Source organism: Hemibagrus wyckioides, linkage group LG02 (assembly GCF_019097595.1).
Source record: "Hemibagrus wyckioides isolate EC202008001 linkage group LG02, SWU_Hwy_1.0, whole genome shotgun sequence".
NCBI classification, from domain to species: Eukaryota; Metazoa; Chordata; class Actinopteri; order Siluriformes; family Bagridae; genus Hemibagrus; species Hemibagrus wyckioides.
Window position 1 is genome coordinate 11,341,251 of NC_080711.1, and position 19,739 is coordinate 11,360,989.

The 19,739-nt window shown below is 38.1% G+C and overlaps 1 protein-coding gene across 3 annotated transcripts in view; it reads right to left on the reverse strand.

Moving 5' to 3' along the window:
* The window catches only part of ttyh2l (tweety homolog 2, like), a 43,611-nt gene extending 24,304 nt beyond the window's left edge, over positions 1-19,307 (reverse strand). For 2 of the 3 annotated variants that reach the window (XM_058376225.1, XM_058376217.1), the window contains exons 1-4: positions 18,932-19,307; positions 9,735-9,907; positions 4,441-4,552; positions 215-435 (exon numbers count right to left, since the gene is read on the reverse strand). In XM_058376225.1, the coding sequence (XP_058232208.1) occupies positions 215-435; positions 4,441-4,552; positions 9,735-9,907; positions 18,932-19,060 (635 nt within the window). In that variant the 5' untranslated portion in view covers positions 19,061-19,307. The remainder of the gene's footprint in view (positions 1-214; positions 436-4,440; positions 4,553-9,734; positions 9,908-18,931) is intronic. The other variant, XM_058376208.1, reaches the window with a different exon arrangement.
* Between the last annotated feature and the right edge of the window lie 432 nt (positions 19,308-19,739).

Sequence of the window (19,739 nt, forward strand, 5' to 3'; positions counted from 1 at the left end):
ATACACCCAGGCCGCCATTCATACACTCACATTCAAACATAAGGAATATTACATAAACAGTCTGCCTAACAGAGACAAAAAGCAAAACTCCACAGTAGGATACAAAATGGGCACCCTGGTGATGTCAGGTGCTCCCCACCACCTCCTCAAACTGCAGTCTCAAAAATAACTCATAAAGATGTAGTACTAAGGCCATTAACCCCATGAAAGTCACCTGTAGTACTCCATGTAGCTGGCCTTGTCAGCAACTGTTGCAATGTCCTGTCTGGCATGGCTGATGTTGGGCATGGCAGTGAGCTGTCGGATGATATTGTCAGCCATCTGCTGCATGAAACGAACTGTCTGGGTGTAGTCCTGCCGAGGCGAAAAGATCTCATCCAGACGTGCAAGGTGCTCCTTTAACCGCAGCTGCATGTTGCTCAAAGAGCCAGCCACCTAAAAGAGGAGAGAGCCAAGAGTACACTGTGGATCTGAAGCCAGGGTCAAGCCTCATAAAGAACGTGTTTGTATCATTTCACCATTTATCATTTCACTTTTTTTCTCATGTATTCAGTTAAACCAGATTCGTTCTGCACATTTATACAAACAACCTTTTGTGTCTGCATGTTGATGACCGAAAACCGAGAGAGCCGTATTTAACAAACTTCTCAAAAGCTGTAATCCAGGATCATCTTCTAATGGATATGATTACCATGTGCAAATCTGTTTATAAACATGGGCTCGAGCCAGTCATTTTGGTCCAGAATGGCTGCTGGACAACTAGCACAGCCACACAGCTGCACACTTTCAAATCAGCCTGCAATCTAAAACAATCCCAGCCTAAATCTGCTGGAGATAAAGATCAATGAAGAGTTATTATCATGTAATAGCCCAAAAGAACACAATTTATAAAATGAATTTGGTTTGTGTTCTCAAAAGTTTGAAGTAAGGAATGAAACATGATAGATTTCAGGAAAATAATCATGTTATCGCTTGCGTTATAACATTGCTCACTTTAAAAAAAAATTAAAAAATTGTTTATTTTTTTAAATTAACACCCTTGTTGAATTTTGCCCCAGAATCTACCATAGCTAATATGAAAGCTTATATCCACCAAGCATGCCAAAGCCATTAAGACCTTATTGTACCTTACTAGTAATGTGCATCAATACATTAGTTCAACTACACCAACGTTAATAATTAAGACTTTTGCTTTTGTAATTGAATACTGGACTGGGTGATGTAAATATTCAAAGCAAAGCACTGGTGAATATTCTGTAATGGCACAGCTCTAACACTATTTCTGACAAATTTAATTTAACTGACAGGTTTATATTAATGCGCTCATTCACGAGGAACTGTATGGCGGATTATCTACATAATCGAAGACTAATATTAAACAGACCAAGCGTATGTTATTTAACATAGAAATATGTCATAGATTGATATCAGATAGATATCTTCTGTTATTTAACAATTATGGAAGGAATCTTAGCTGTCAATAGTCAGTTATCATCAGGACGGAGGACTGTGTGCTTTTTGTAACATCACAGTTTACAGAAATGTATTTATTGTCTTGTAGTAAGAGCAAGGCGAGCTAAGAAGCAATTGTTTATAACTACTACACAGTGAGTAATAACAGTAAGGTAAAGTAAAAGAGTAAAAAAATGAATAAAAAAAACACACCTGCTGCTAAAAGTATATAATCCACCACTCCACTTTCCATCAGATCACATCAAACCTCCCTCTCGTTGGTTATTGCTCAATATCTGCACATCCTGTGTATTTTATTCATTACCTAATATTGATATTGCAGTCATTCTCTTGACATAGCATATGCATTATCACTGTTTTTATTCCACTGACCAAATCCATTATTTCTCACAACTGGCCAGTAAAATTGTCAAATGTTTTCAAGTATCAGAATACCCTCCTTTTTTTTAAATGACCTTGCAAATCGTTAGCTCTTGCTCGGTACTTTTCAGTCCCTCCTTTCTTTCTACGAGACATTAGGCTGCTTGTGTCCTCCCTCCATTTACAATCTCCCGGGACTAATTCCAATTTATCTTCAAAAGTCTTATAAGCAGGTCCTCATAAAGAGTGTTTCTGTGCTTCTTAATAGGCTCGAATGTGGTGCTTGTAAATCTAAGTACTAAAGATAGCGTAATCTTTATGGTACTTAAATTGTAACTCAAATAAAACACGTTCATAATTCCATCACAGCAACTCAGTTACAACGAAATCTGCATATCAGGCGACAAATCAACTCTGTATGCGTAGCTTATAGTTATGTATTCAGCCTTGCCTTATGTTTTGTCCACTTCACTTGCCCTGATAATGCAGTCCTTATCATTAAAGGGCTTTTAAGATACTAAAACATGAGTATGGTGAGTTGGATAAAAATGCCAGGAATCACCTGCTTTAGATCAGAGTGGACAGGCGTCAGCAGGGATTAGAAACCGCCATGACTCCTGTGGCTAAAGAGATTGAGAGTCGAATGGAGTTTATCCAATTCTCTGTGGCACTTCCTATGAACCCAACCAGGGATCCAAACTGTGCTGCAAGGAAGCTGTTTTTAAAAAGCTCTGAAAAAAGTAATGCCTTGTGGAGTCTGAGGCTTGAAAACATGACACAGCCATTGAATAGGCTGTGAGAGAGGATGGGTGCCCCAGAGATAACCATCATCTTATCACACAATCCAGACAACTGCGAAGTAAGCTAAGATAAGACAGAATTCTCTCATCTCACTCTACAGGCAGTTTTGTAAAGAAAGAATTTACAGCAAAATACTTTTTTTTAATCTCAAATTTGTTTGAGTTGTCCCTCAGTCACACAGCATTTGCTATTTGATTTGCTGATTCTTGTACAGTTTAGAAGAGAACATTCGCTTTCTTTTTAATCAAATCATTTCAGACATCTCATATGATGTATCTTAAGTCATTAAACAAGGAACCGATTTATGAGAGCTACATGGAAGAACCAAGGCACTAAAGTGGAATTTCCCTAAAAATAAGGATGGCTCTGCACAACACAGGCTTCTTTATTCTGGCTCTTCATGTTATCGCAATATTGGACTTCGTGTTCCTTGTTCTTGATTCCTCATTTGTTCTTTGTTTCACAAGGGAACCTTCAAGCTTCTCATGAAACTAATTCATGCTCATGCTCAAGAATTGTTATGGTATTTTTATTGTGTTTAAGTGTGGAGACAAGCTAAAACAGTAAAGTTGTTTAAGGTCTATACTAAGTGACAGAAATAGTCAGATGGTCCGTGTGCATCGGTAAGGGAAACCCTCCTTTTTTTAAAAAAAATTACTTTGCAGATCATTAGCTCTTGATTTATACTTTTGCAGTCCCTCCTTTCTTTTTACAGGACATTAGGCTGCTTGTGTCCTCCCTCCATTTACAATCTCTGGGACTAATTCCAACTTATGTTCAAAGTCTTATATGCTGGTCCTCTAATGCAATGCCACATTATGTATTTGTATGTATAATGCTCTAAATAGGCATATGTAAAGGTGCACATCTTTTCTTTTCTTTTTTTTTACCCCTCACCCATCTACTATTTGTGATCTGCCCAGGATATACCACCAGGATATAAGTAATCCACCATGACCCTGACCAGGTAGTTACTAAAGGGTGAATATGAATGAACAATGAAAAAGCATTTAAGGAACATGGAATATCTTTCTTTGTCTCTCTCGTTTGGAGCTTGCTTTCTGACCTCTGCTTGTGCACCACCTATTCATATATCATGCGGCATCTATGCAATTAATAAATATTGGAAAAAACATTGCAGGGTTTCGAAAATGGTCTAGTTTTGGTGAACCTGTGCCCGCTGCCACCATAAATTTCCGTTCTTGGCAAAGAGGAGTGGAACCCGATGTAGTCTTCTGCTATTGCAGCCCATCCGACTCGGAGGCTGGCGTGTTGATGCTTTTTTTCTTTTCAGTATAGCTCCGAAGACTGATTATTTGAGCTACTGTAGCATTTCTGTCTGCTTGAAAGGGTCGGGCCATTCTCCTCTGACCTTTCTCATTAACACTTTCCATCTACATCACTGGATGTATTTTGATTTTCACACCATTCTCTGTAAACTCTTGTGTGTGAAAATGCCAGCGTGTCACCAACCTTTCATCATTCATTCTACACTCCCTGAGATCAATCCCCACCCATTCTGATGTTTGATGTGAATCTTAACTGAAGCACTTGGCCTGTATCTGCATGATTTTATGTACTGTGTTGCTACTAGATGATTGGCAGATTGAATAATTGCATGAAGCAAGGGATACAAGTATTTCTATTAAAGTGACATGTGAGCATATATACAGAATGGAAAAGTTCTATAAACCGGGTTGTATTGTGTGTGTGTGTGTGTGTGTGTGCTTGTGTGTGTAGTGTGTATGCATTATTACCCCTCAGGCAACACAGTAATATGATGCAGCAAATGAAACACACTCTTACCTGACTATCGATGCCAGCCAAAGTGTTATTGGTGTTATAGAGTGAATAGGTCATTTGGTAGATGCCATCGTTGGTTTCGCTGTTTCCATAGAAACCCACTCCCACTGCAGAACTGAGAGAGAAAAAGGTACATTTTCTATTATAAAGACTTTTCCAGGTTTTTCACTAGCTGTGCATTGAATTATTTTTTACAGGCACAGGCTAATTGTTAAACTCTAGTATACAATTCCTCAAACTGAAAAAGAGGCCTCATATTCAAACTGAAAAAATATTCCAGAAATGTAAAGTTTAATATTTATAAAGGTTCATACAATAAGAAAGCAGGCTCTATGCGGACATTCACAAATAGCAGAATTGGTCAGGAATACATCTTCTGGCCATTTACTAGATATGTTCAACCACTTGTGGATCATAAAACACAAAATCCACCCAAGAACAAACTACAGTATCAAGGCACAAACCCACCCTCCTCCCACCGGCAAGATTTAACGTCTGTATTTGAAATCTGGTCTCGGTGAAGTATTCGTATTTCTCATCCTGCTCTATCCTTCCTTGCGCTTGATGCCTCTCACCGCTTCTGCGTATTAGTTTCGAAGAAGATGCTATCACTTCGAAACAGTAAAAAAAAAAAAAAACCTGTACTAGATTATCCTCTCCTACTATTGGAAAAGTATTGCCTGTTGAATCACAACATACCTCAGAGGCACTGTGAAAGCACTTAAAAGTCACTTTTCCTTTTATTTTCTAATCAAATAAAACCTGAAATACGTTCTGAAGTCCTTCCCAGAAGCCTTATCCTCAATAGATAAATATCACTACTCGCCTTCAATTATTACTCAGCGTCCCTCGCTACCCGAAAGCTGCTTGCGCATTCACATGAATGATGACATCATTTTGTGTATCAGATCAAACAGAAGTTGCATTTTTCAGGGGTCAGCAGTTAGCTCAGTGGCACGAGTAATAAGCAGATTCGCATGTGAAACCGTAATCAATCACAGCACATGTATAGGTTTCACAATAAAGGATAAGGGAAGGTGGTGAATCATAAATTACTTAAAAAAAAAAGAGTTTAATGGGTGTAGATACTAATAATGGGTGTGTTTGTCTGACCATCACTGTTTCTTTGTGGCAAGGTTACTCATCATAATCCAGATCTATCCATGCTCTAGTACCTGTGCTTCCAATCCAAAAACATTACCAAAAGGAAAGACGACAAGGAACTTCATAACTATCCAGTATGAAAATCCAGTATATACCCTGCCTATAATAAAATTCTCTGACGCTATGCTGTTTCATCAAAATTTGAATGACAAAATATAGAAAAGAAAAAATAGCCATCCACGTCTCTTGTAAATGCTTTTGACACCTAGTTTTACTGTCGATTTCACACATATGCAAATAAAACAGGCATATTGTATATTAATGGTACTGTGATGTTGTTTGTTTACTTCACACAACCATTCAGAGACTTTTAGACACACATCATATTTGATCTTGAGCTTAATTTGCCAACTCTATAATGGAAGCTATTCAATATTCATCTTTAAACTGTGAAATAAAATCGCCCCTCAAATCCAACAGAAAAGGGCCATTTGAAGAATTTACATAGTTCAGAAGATTGTTGTATCATATTGTCCGGTAGAAAAGCAATTTTATCCAGAGACAGTGTTATGATTCTATAATGACTAATCACAATAGTTCGCAATATTTCGAGCTACACCCACAGCACAGCTTTTCACACATGGCAGCCTAGCTTGAAGGGTAACAAGTTTCAGCGTGGGTGTTTAGGTATGACACGGCTCAGAGAGCAATGAAAAGAGACAAACCATGAGATCACAGCGCATTTATTATCTCTTGTCATAACGCAGTGTCTTTTGGAAATGTGCTTAACACCTGTCCGTAGCACAAATAGACACAAATGTTATTCAAACTGACATAAACACATAGACAAAAAAAACCACAAACAAACTTCTGTCGGTTTCACACTGTTAGGAACAAAAGTGGTTTAAAGTCCCAAATAATGTAAACACAGGAAATCCACAGGAGGACAATAGAGGCTGAACAGATGGACCATGCAGCCCTGCTGTTAGATCTCCTCCACAAAGTGGGTGGGAGCAGCAAGAGAAGTCCTCTGCCTGTTACATATCCTCTCACAGGGAGCGGTGTGTGTGTGTGTGTGTGTGTGTGTGTGTAGACGACCATCCTGTCTCTGGAGCCTCCTAATCATGATGGATGTCACACTCTCTCTCTCTGTCTAGGCCAGCTTTAGCCTGTGTTAGTGAGTTCTCCATATTCCCTGCTTCTCCCACAGCCCACAATAAAAGAGTTTCATTACATTACATCTTGCTTAAAGCTTGCATATTTTTGCACTTTTCCTTAACTAATTAAATTAGCAGATACTGTGAATATGAATAGATAGGGAATTAGGAGTCTGTGGCTGTGTTCATTTATGAAGAATAATGCACAAAAACCCAACAAAGAAATAAAAAGTGCCTACGTTCTTACACTAAGCAGCTGATTGGTTGTTGGAGGGTAGAACAAGATCAGGCTTCAGAAACATCCCCATTTCCTACAGCTGGGCTTTCAGCTATCTCTGCATATAATGGGTTTGGTTATATGATCAGAGTTCTGTGGACAGCATAACTGACCACTCCCTAGACTCTCTGTGCTGCAGCTACAGAGATAATAAAAAATTAGCAAGGAATTCAGATGAATATGTAACGAGGTTCCGGCATTCAGAGAAACAGAACAACAATGCGCATCTTGACTAAACAATCAGTTATTCTCTGAATAGAGAAGAAAAGCTGGAATATATTCACTTAACCTAATCTGTCTAACACATTCGTTCAGTTCGTTCATCCTCCATGAACATGGACCAGACTGTCAATGCTTAGTCGACATGATTGATTGATTGCATCAATAATGAAAATTGAAAGATGTGGCTCATATATTCGAAATGTATTCTGTATGTATTCAAGCTAATGGATAAACATAGGTTGTCTATTCATGTTTATGTTGCAGCAATTGAACATGTTGAAGAGTCGTACAAGCTTTCTACTTTGATTGAACCATGAGATATGGCCAAAAGCCTTGAAAGATGTTTTCAAATAAATGAACTACTGATTCTGTATAATCTTCCTCAGCCACAATTAAAGAAGCCCTGCAACATCCTCATCTCAATGCACACCAGTCTTAATTTAATGTGCTTTAATAAACACAATAACACGGCTTACTGTTTACTGCCCAGTCCATTTGTTTGATGGACAGCTCCTACGTCCTACTCTTTTGAAATACTACATATGCTCAAGGCTTTCCATTGTTTGTGAGGGATGGTGCATATAAAACATTCAAAGCTAACAAATTAGAAACCATGCTTTAGTTGCTTCTAGTGTCATGATAGGGATGAGAGAGAGAGACAAAGAGAGAGAGAGAGGGAGAGTGAGTGAGAGAGAGAGAGAGAGAGAGAGGCATTTAACACCACAAGGATCTCTGTGTTTAGAAGTGGAATGTTAACAGCCCTGTCACATGATTAAATCAAACCCTCTAATTCAATTAGACACTTTGTGAAAACTCCTTGTATTAGAAGAAGCAATGTATTGTGAGCTTTTTAAGCATTTTAAGCATTTATTGGAGCGGTAAAGAAATGGTGACAGTAGGAGGGAAGACCAAAATGCAAAAGTTGTTCACATATAATATAATTCTCTGTGCATAAATCACAAGTGGAACTGCTAATGTCTTTCTGCTTACTACTCAGACCAAGGACATTGCGTCCTCGCTTACTTCCTGTCACTACTCCTCCTAGGGGGACTCATAGGGACTTTATGGTTTTGTTTATTCGGATGTACCTATCAAAAGACACATGCATTGTCAGGGTCTAGTGCAGGTGTAATGTGGGAATTATTTATTTATTTTTTATTTCATCTTTGTCTATTTTAGTTTGCAGAACCAGGCGTAGTGAATCATAAGTCTGGAGGAGGCTATTCCATCAAAGTGACAGCTGCAGCCCTGATGCATGATACTCTGTATAAGAGTAGGAGTGCAAAAGCTCACTGTTCCCACATTAGAACTAATCCACAGAAATAAGCAAATAAGCAAAGATTGAAAGTTTCAGGTTAGGTGTTACGAAGAACATTTGGTTTCAAACTAAAACTTTCCCACTCCCCACAAATTACTGCAGCACTGCAACTTCAGGTCTAAGCATAATTATCTCCTTATCCTTAAAAATACTGCACATAAATATCCATCAGTCAGCCCACATGACATATCACAGGTTAGAGTTTTATCCTCCCCCTCATTATTATCATCCTCACTAATTTTCTCAACAAGCAAAAAAAAAAGGGTATTGCAGGTCTTACTGCACTGTAAGCCAAAAACCTACAGCTGACAGCATGGTCCTCTAACTAAAACATCCATAGTCAAGCACAGACTGTGTGGTATTCTTTATATTTTTTCTTTATCACCTTTTCATACTAATGGAGGAGAACCAGAAATACAACAGTGAGCTAATTGGTCAGAAGGTGCTGACTGATTTTCTATAAAAGCATGCCTGACAGTGGTGCCAGCTGTATCACAGGTATACAGCATATTAATGCACTTATTTGAATATTTTCCTGTTTCTATAGAAACAACCGATTTACAGAGACTTATGTCAAGGCATACTAATGAACTAACTTGTTATTTAATTATTGTCACATTAAGCTTCCTGTGTTTAAGCATTTATGGAAGGATTTTGTAATAGTCGGTAAATTTTCGTCTACAGGACTTTCCACATGCTGTTGATTTGGTAACATGCATCTTATTTACTTCAAGAAAGAGGAAAAAAAATGTGTCTGGTGAGGAAATGATGTGAGGGAAAAGTTGTAATAAATAGTAAGTGACAACAGACACTAACTTCCCCCAAAACAAAACCACAATGTTGATAAAGTGATATATTTTTCTAAATCCAATTCTGATTTCATGTAAGATTATAAAACACTGACCCATGTGACTGGGACAAGCAGATTATGTATCTGGGCTATCTGTGCTCTTTCAGTGAGAGGTATGTACATGACTGCTCAGCACACTCCTAGGGTTTTGATATATTTCTTGGCGAGGTGACAAACTTTTAGTCCTATCACTTGACATCAGCTGATGTGCATGCAGAACTGCAATGTATCTGGAGTGTTTCAAGTACATTTTTTTGGGTGAAATGTCCAACTTTGTAGTCATCTATGCAATCCTTCTTTTCTTCCCATAACCCTACATGGCCTCATGAGATTGGGGCTAAACTATGAAATTGAGATGGATTTACTCACCATATGACCAGGCCCGTGATCACGGCCGCCCACGTGAAACAGCATGTGTCGGGTCTCTTGGTCTCCTCGGCCTCTTTCCTATGCCAGAAGCACAGGCAACTTAAATAGATGCCCAGCAGCAACAGGCTCAAGACCAGGCCCACAGCTGCTATGCAGGCCAGAAAGATCAGAGACTATAAAAAAGAGGTGCACACACACACACACACACACACAGCTACTTGAGAAAATTATAAAAAAAATAATATATGAAATATTTAATTGGTTACAAGTATGTAGTGCTGCATGTGTGTGTGTGTGTGTGTGTGTGTATGCAAGACAGAGAGAGAGAAAGAGAGAGAGAATTTGAACCTGTATGTTGTACAGAGTCATGAACGAATAAGGATGAACAGAGCAATTGCACAATATTATGGAAACCCATATGGATTCAGGCGAACGAGAAATTATCAGAGGATCGCTAAAAATGGAGAACCATGTGATATCAAGAGCAAAGTAAAATAGTTCCCTAGTCTTGTGACCTCTGAGTTACTACACCCTGAAGGAGAGGCACACGAAAGACAGAATGCTGAAGAGAACTGAGAAAATGAGCGAGGAGAAACCTCTGATTAGGAGCCTGCAGCCACAGCATGCATTCGAGCAGGCTAAACCATAAAACAATTACCGAGTGATAGCACATCTGAATAGCGCTCTTTTATACAGGGCTGTGGATTCCTCTAATGTCAATTACATCAGACTCCTGCTATTACACCAGCAAAGAGCAGCACTAATAAAGCAGCTCAGGTTGCGTAATAATAATAATAAAAAAAAAAAACTCTGCTGAAATTGGATATAGACTCTATTGCAAAATTATTCCGACACCTTGACATTTTGAACAAATATTTCCTTGCTTTAAGCTTTAGATAAAGTAAGGAACGATTATAGCCATAGTTATAATATTATAATATCATAGTTATTACAATATCATAATTATAATATGATCACTACGTAGCCATAAAAACACATTCTTATTTTTCACAGGGTATGTAACAAGCTGATTGCCAAGCTGCTAACAATATGTACCACTAGATCTCATCAAGAGGCATCATAATTGCCTGATGATGTTTAGTTATTACATTAATTTTGACAGCAGAGCATGGTGCATTATCAGATCACATTAAATTGCAGGAACGGGTATAAAGTCTGTAACACTGGCACTCAAACCTGGAGAGCTATCCAGAGAAAACCACAGAAGCAGATGCTACATACCCAAATCCTTTAAATGAGCAGTTATCAACCCACTCATTAAAACACTTGATTTTGTCCCTTGTCAGCTGTCAAAATACAGGCCCCTTCAGACTGTCAATCTTCCCTTTATCTCCAAGATCCTGAAAAGGTTGTAGCATAGCAGCTTAACTCGGTACACAGACAGTCTATTGTATCATTTTCAGTCACCTATTCTGGGCCTTATCGTGTTGTTTGTTCATACTGCAGTTTTTAATAACATAGATGACAATACCCTTTATGATAGAGTAAAGTTTAATGTTAATTAATACGATACAATGGAATAAAAATATTAAATGATTAAGTTGAATTTATGAAAACTCATAATACCACTGTCACCCAGAAGAGGACAGGTTACCTTTCGGCCACTCGAGATCTTCTACTCCAATCTTGGTGAACTATGTTCTCATGCACACTGCCCTGCTGGAACCAGTAAAAGGAAACTAATGCTACAGCAAACAAAGAAACCCTATACAATTCTCCATGTCCACCTTTGGGGACAGTTTGGTGAAGAGCTGCATGTAGGTGTGATGGCACTTTGTATACCATGTAGTCTATACTGTACCTGGGATGTGGTAGCTTAGTTGTTAAGGTGTTGGACTACTGATCGGATGGTTGTAAGTTTGAATCCCAAGCTGCTACCTCAGGGCCCCTGAGCAAGGTCCTTAACCATGAATTGCTCGGTTGTATAAAATCAGATAAAGTGTAAGTCACTCTAGATAAGGGTGTCTCCCAAATGCCAGAAAGTCTTATATAAATCAAATAAAATTGAACTGAATTGCATTAAGAAAAAAAAGGATGAGGCTAAAAAGTGAAATTTTTCCGCCAGAACACTGTATGGTCCTGGACTGGACAACTGTGCAGCCAGATATTTGAAACACACAAACATGCACCCTGAAACCTATTTTTAGATAGTTACCCTATTGTTATCAGAGGTGGTAATGTTCTCATGGTCTCAGAAGACATGCTGTGTGTAAATCACAATAAGCATAACACGCACTGTTGCCTTTTATAATGCCTCACTGGTGACATCCCTTCTTAACAAAAGCAATGAATGGCTATAACTTGTCAGCATGTGGGAATGAGATCATTGACCACAATTAAACGACCCTGTTCCTGATGTGTTCCTGTTTTTTACAATGCTGTGGACTCGCATCAATTACAGTAACAAGCCATGTTATCAGTGGGGTTTCATACCTTATTTACACTCACCTGTTTAAAATATATCCTCTCTTTATAACTGTGGTGGAAAAGAAAATCTCAGAATGCACAACAAACCAAACCCTGGGGCAAGACAGGTGACACTAACAGAAGACCCCAAGAGATTCACCAGGTTAAGTGAAACTGGACAGGAAGAGAGTGGCAGTCTTTATGTATTGAACTGCTGACACACGATTGGCTGATGATCGATTCTATGTGCCTCCTTACAGCTTCGGAAAACCAGGTTTGGTCCTGAGCTCGAGTTTACACGTTTTCCATAGGTTTTCTCCAGGTTATCCAGGGTTAAAGGGGCTAAACTGCCACCAGATCCACTACTACACTGACCAGGATGAATGATTTGTTAGTGAAGACAAACAAATAGTTATAATTTTATTTTCCCAAAGCAAACAGTAATTTAAAAAACAAGCAAAAATCTTGTGCAACATAGAGATTGTGAAATGAAAATATAAACAATTAAGCGACTAAGAGGTAATTATAAAAGAAAGGCTCTCTCTTCTCTTGTGATGTTCATTTCAGTTACTTACTTTGGTAATTAATGCAAATAAATTAAACACGTAGACAATCACTGAAGTGGAACTGAAGTCATGTAGTATCTGGTTAAGGCTAAAGTCATTTTACTACAGAAAAGTAAAATACAGTACATTTTTCTTTAGTGTTTGAGGAACAAAAATAACTTGTTATTCTCAATCCCTTCTGTATACATTACACAAATATATTAAAATACCAGAGTAACAATAGCATCATCGCGTTCAAGCACGAGGACCAGGGGTTTGTATTCAAGCCTGTAGACTGTCAAATGTGCGATCGATTGTAGTCTAATATAGTGTAAATCAACGAGTTGCTCTAGAAAGGAACTAACACTATAGGATTTCTTTCACTTCGGTGAGCTGATGGTGGAAGCAATTTTCATCTCCAGTACAATGTTAACTGCACTTACAGTCTGATAGCTCTTTTCTCTTCAAGTATCTACTTTACTGACAGGGTTACAAGAATCAGCAATTCTTGAGCTGAGGTAAGTGCGAAGGGGTAGGATGACAACACATTAAAACCTATCACAATAAAAATGTTACTGAAAGAAATAGACAAGCAAGCAACACACACACACACACACATACATACATATACGCACACACAGACTATATATAGAGGAAGAGCAAAACAGACATGAAAACCACCCAAGACTTGCGGTTATGAACCTTACTGCCAATGACCGCTCACAGCATTCACTAATTCACGATACTAAGAATATCTGCTTTATACAGTTATAAGATTTCTGTCAAACTGCAGATAAATACATTTGCATTCAGACTGGAAAACTAGCTCGCCTGCCAAAGTGGGAATTACAGCCCATTACCACACTCAACAAAAAGTTTCTTATACTACTAATACTTTATTAGTAATACTACTTTATTACTAATAAAAATATAAACAATTCAAGCCTGTCAAACAGATCGTATAGAATTGCGATCAGACTAAAGCACAGCAAAGCACAAACCAACTATCAATATTCTTCATTGATTCACTATAAAAAAAATAATTAAGCTTGCTGCCCATGCTACATTTTGAGTTGTGTGTGAGAAATGCTGACAATGACTTACTCATCAAATTAACTCTATTTATCCATACACATAGTGCACCAAAATAATTAAATATTCAATAAATTGAAAAACAAAACAGAACAGAACAAATAAAATTAAATTAAATTAAATTAAACACAATACTGGTATAAGAAACTAATTATTGCCAGAATGATGTATATCCCAGAGTTAATTCTCTTATCAGCCGGCCTAAAGAAAATTATTATTATTTTTTTTATTATTATAATAAACAATGTCATGTTTTTTAATCATTTATAGTAGCATTTAATGTAGTGGAACATCCATAAGAAAAGAACAGCTGTTCCCTCACCAGGTCCTCTTATTTACTCTCTTCTCTGAAATGAATAGCACAAAAAACAGTACCTTGTGTCAAAACAAGAAAATGTGAAGTCCTCTGTCTTTATGACTTTCTGATGGAAAATATAAGAGCCAGCTTCCATAGCTGTTAAATAAACGTCTCCTTTATAACACCACATCAATGATTATACATATTACTTTCTTAAATAACAACAAATCAGTTGATTATTAGTCTTAAATTATGCAGTGTCTGACATACAAGATACCGTGAATGAGTTGTTGCTAGAAAAAATGATAACGTTAGAAAAATGTATGGCATTAATCTAAAATCTGTGCTTTGAAATACAGCTCTCACTGATCTCAGAGCTACTGTTAGGGAAAATGAATCAACACCTTATGCTCTGTTAAAGCTGAGAATTCTCTCCATAGTTAAACGTAAGGTAGAAGTGGGAGAATATATCCATCTATCATGGAACTGAGGGAAATGATTCCCTTAGGAACACTCTAACTTGTGTTACTAATATGTGTACTAGAGCTATTTCTCAAGTTTGGACTCCATACCTGGATTTTATTGATTTTTGTTCAAGTACATTTTGAGTTTTGGTATGATATAAATCTAATGCAAGTCTTTATATATATATACAGTATCTCACAAAAAGTTAAGGATATTCGGCTTTCAGGTGAAATTTCAGGATGCACCTAAAATGCACTATAACCTTTACAGGTGAACTTAATTTGACCTTCTCTACACTTTTGAATGCACATGTCCAACTGTTCAGTGTTTCAGTACTTTTGCATAACTTGCTGTTCTCTAACAAGGTGCTTAACGGCAAAATTCACAACTAGTGATTGATCCATGAATTGACCAATACATTTTTTGGTTCAGTTAGAATTGGTATTTAAACAGTCCTCTTCATCATGCTGTTCACATTTTAACATCATGAGACCAAGACGACACCTAACAGTTGATCAACAGTACGTCGCCATTGCGAGGCTTCAAACAGGATGTTCTCAGAGGGAAGTGGCCACTGAGCTTAGAGTGTCACAGAGTGTCATCAGCAGGTTGCGACAGAGATACAGAGAGACTGGAAGAGTCACAGAAAGGCATAGAAGTGGACGTCCTTTGGCCACATCCCACACAGATGACCGCTTCATTGTGAACAGTGCCCTGCAGAACCGGATGATGAATGCCACTCAACTCCAGGCACATTTAAGGGAGGTGAGAGGCACCCAAGTGTCATGTCAGACCATTCGAAATCGTTTACATCAGTGTGGTCTGCATGCTAGATGCAAGGGTACCTGACCACACCACCAGGCACAGGCGTCGGGCCAGGGAGCATTTACGTTGGACGAGGGACCAGTGGGCCTCAGTGCTGTTCTCTGATGAAAGTTGATTCACGTTGAGCAGAAATGATGGCCGCCAACGATGTTGGAGACGTCAAGGAGAGTGCTATCCATCAGCCACTGTTGTGGTGGTGTTACAGTCTGGGCAGGTGTGTCTACTCAATACAGAACTGCCCTACATCTTGTGAATGGTACAGTGACAAGCCAATACTACCTGAATAACATCATTAATACAGTCATTGTGCCCCTGCATGAACAACACAGGCCTAATTTCATCTTCATGGACCACAATGCTCCAGCTCATTGAGGTCGCATCATTAGGGAACGGCTGCTGGAGGCTGGGGTACCTCAAATGGAGTGGCCTGCACTTTCTCCAGACCTGAATCCCATAGAAAACCTACGGGATCAGCTGAGTCACCGTATAGAGGCTTGTAACCCTGCACCCCAGAACCTCAATGACCTGAGGGCCGCCCTTCAAGAAGAGTGAAATGATATATATATATATATATATATATATATATATACATACACACACACACACACACACACAGATCAGGCATAACATTATGACCACCTGCCTAATATTGGTGTTGGTCCCCACTTTTGCTGCCAAAACAGCCCTAACCCATCATGCACCGTGCATTCTAACAGAACCAGCATTAACTTCTTCAGCAATTTGAGCAACAGTAGCTCGTCTGTTGGATCGGATCACACGGGCCAGCCTTTGCTCCCCACGTGCATCAGTGAGCCTTGGCCGCCCATGACCCTGTCATCAGTTAACCACTCTTCCTTCCTTGGATCACTTTTGATAGATACTGACCACTGCAGACCGGGAACACACCACAAGAGCAGCAGTTTTGGAGATGCTCTGATCCAGTCGTCTAGCCATCACAATTTGTCAAACTCGCTCAAATCCTCACGCTTGCCCATTTTTCCTGCTTCTAACACATTTAACTTTGAGGACAAAATGTTCACTTGCTGCCTAATATATCCCACCCACTAACAAGTATATATATATGTAGGTATATATATATATATATATATATATATATATATATATATATATATATAGAGAGAGAGAGAGAGAGAGAGAGAGAGCATTGTAAAAGATTGTTGGTTATGTTTAAGTGGTTAAAATGTTGATAAAAAGATGCAATAAAAAAGAAGAACTCAAAATTCAACAGTGCCGTGGTGTATAAGCATATAAAGGTAAAGAAAAAAGATGTTTTTTGTTAAAAAATCTAGTGGCTGCACATGAGCAGTGTAAGCTTTAAGGAAAAGGCTTAACATGGCTTAATGTAAAACAGCAACCAATAGGACGGATTAGGGAAAAGATTAATGTACAGTCAAGCTCTGCTTTATATTAAGATTCTCTGCTCATTCTTTTTGAAAGCAGACAAAAAAGTTTTCTATGATAAATGACTTCTGAGAGAAACTGGATGTTCCTAGGTATTGCAGTTATGTCACATTAAATTAACTTTTATAAATAACCGAATAATTCCAAATAAGTCCCAAAAAAGATTTTACATCATGTATAAAAATTTTCTCCTGCCTTAATCATAATTAATGAACCACAACACATTTGGTGGAGTCTGCATTTATTTTGCATGGGAGGCTAATATAATAAAAAATAGTGGAATATTTGACTTATGCCACCTGATAGAAATTAAAGAAGCAAATACTGAACACAAAACATGTTCAAGCTAATCTAAACCAGTCATGCACACTCATAACCACAATCACACCATCAAAATATTATGTACTTTTTGAATAACTCCTTTCCTTTTTGCTGCTATAATAACCTCCACTCTTCAGTTAAGGCTTTCAACTGTTGGTAATTAAGATGAACTTTTTGATCAGAAGGTCATGAGCTCAAATCCCAGCACCACCAAACTGCCACTGCTGAACCCTAGAACAAGGCCCTTAACCCTTAACCCCTCCATGTGATAAATAATAAATGTGTCTGCCAAATGCCATAAATGCGGACGTATATTTTAGATCAGGCCATGGAGTTTTGCCCATTCAGCCACAAGAGCATTAGTAAGGTCAGGCACTGATGTCCGGTGAGAAGGCCTGGCACAGGCCAGTGTTTCAATTCATCCCAAACATGCACATCAGGATCTGATAGCCAGGTATCCAGAAATCTTTAGGCCAAACAGTTTATGTAGAATCTTCTTTAAATATTTATTCTATTCAGTATTTAGTGCTCTTGCTCAACTGACCTGTGATGCGATGCTGCATGGTCGTTCTTTCGGTACACTAATGTTGAGTTACTTGGAATGGACTTCTTCATTTTATTTATGTCCCAGACGCTAATGAGAATGAGTCAACATTTATGCATGGATATAAACAGAAACATGGCCTTAGAGTAAGTTACTGATCTAGGACCAGTCTCTTCCTTTTCTTCTTAAGGCAAGACACTACAAGTAGACATTTTTGGTTCTTCAAATTTGTTAATAAACTGCATCTATAATATTTATAATAAAAATGTCAGTAATTATTTGACTGTTTTGTACACTCATGTCCACTGCATTATCTTGAAGCAGCCATTGAGGTCTGTCTATTTTTCTCGACAACACTATAAACTTGCTTCCTGATGTTTATAATGCAATTTATGTGTGATTATTATTATATACATGTAACATTCAGACATGTTACATCACCTTGTATTTTCAGATGTGTGTGTGTGTGTGTGTGTGTGTGTGCACGTGTGTGTATTCATTCAGAACCAAAACGCTTAGTTTATAGCTGCCATGAATTCATGAAATGTTATTATAAATGTTATTACATGTTATTACCTATTACAAAGTAAGTTCCCAAAATGTTGAATTTTGTTGTAGTTACATTTTATACTGGAAATATACATCATTTGTTAGTTGAACAATTAAACAATATAGATTTTAAGTATGTAAAGGGGTGCGTATTCACAGGGAGGAAAAAGATATATTTTATTCCAACATGATGCAAATACTAGATATTAGGTGTTATTAAGTACGCAAATGGACGAATATTGAACTAGACCAAGCTCCAAAGCAACAAAATAATACTTGCAAGAATTTAAGAAACAACATCAACAACATCTGTAATGTCTTTCCTTCGATTTTTATGGCTGTTTCAGAAACAGTGCAGCTGCTGAACGCCTTTCCCTTGAGATGTCCGTGCTTTCCAGTATTAAAAAAATTAAATAAAAAAATAAAAATAAAATGGTATCATGTCGTTGTCCTTACTTTTAAGCAAAAAAAATAAAAAATAAAAATAGTAAGCACACACGTGAAGCTATTTTTATGTTTAAAAAAAAGAAAAAGTTTGAACGTCTCGCGCTGGCCTGAAAGCCCAGTTACTAAGGCAGGCAGTCACGCGCTCTCTCTCCTGAGATACAGAGAAACCAGAACGCGCTTCATTCCACTGCAAAAATAGCCAACTCTCTGATATTCACCATACCTTTAATTCATGTGTGATGTAAATAAATATTAAACTGACCTGCTGGTAGTTTACTTCCCCGGGTTTAAAGGCACTATCAATTGATTGGAAATGAAAATTAACGTGTGGGAAGTTGTGAAGCCAGTAAGTCCACCACGGGGCGACGTAGTCTTGTCGAGCGGACGCCATCCTGACTTAAATAAATCCTCACTCTCCACTTTTGAGCGAATTAAAATGAATAAAACGGGAAAGTATGCCCTTTCTCACTCTCTCTTTCTCATGTATCAGAGCAATGGGAAACGCTGCCTAAACGCATTTCCTCTTTTTAACATATAACACCCAGGAGCAGCTGGACTCGGGCTACATCCGTTATCCCATGGTATTCAGTGCGCTTGTTAAAGACTCCTCGGCGCTCAGTGAACTTGGCTCAGGACCATTTGCCTGCTCCGCGCGCGTCCTGTGGCCGATTCTAACGCGCATGCGCAAGAGGAAGCGCATGTTGGACTCGTTACTATTTACAAAAATGTTAATACCTTGGTCATGTCCACGTCATACAGGGTAACATCAATGAGCTTGGACCACTATGGGTTTTTTTTTTTAAATATAGTACCAGATTGTATTGTCATTCAAGAATGTTTGATCATTCTATATATGAGCTTTTTATAGTCTATATCTAATCAGCTTGCGAATAGTATGTGCCTCTGTATATAGATATAGATGTGCTGTCTATATAGTTAAGTGTATTGGAAGATCAGGTTTGGAGAAAACGTCTACTTGATATGTCTACTTGATACAGAGCTTAATGTATTTGTTAATGCCGTTTTCCTTGCTGTTTTATACAAATATACATGTTTTTATAAATAAAGTA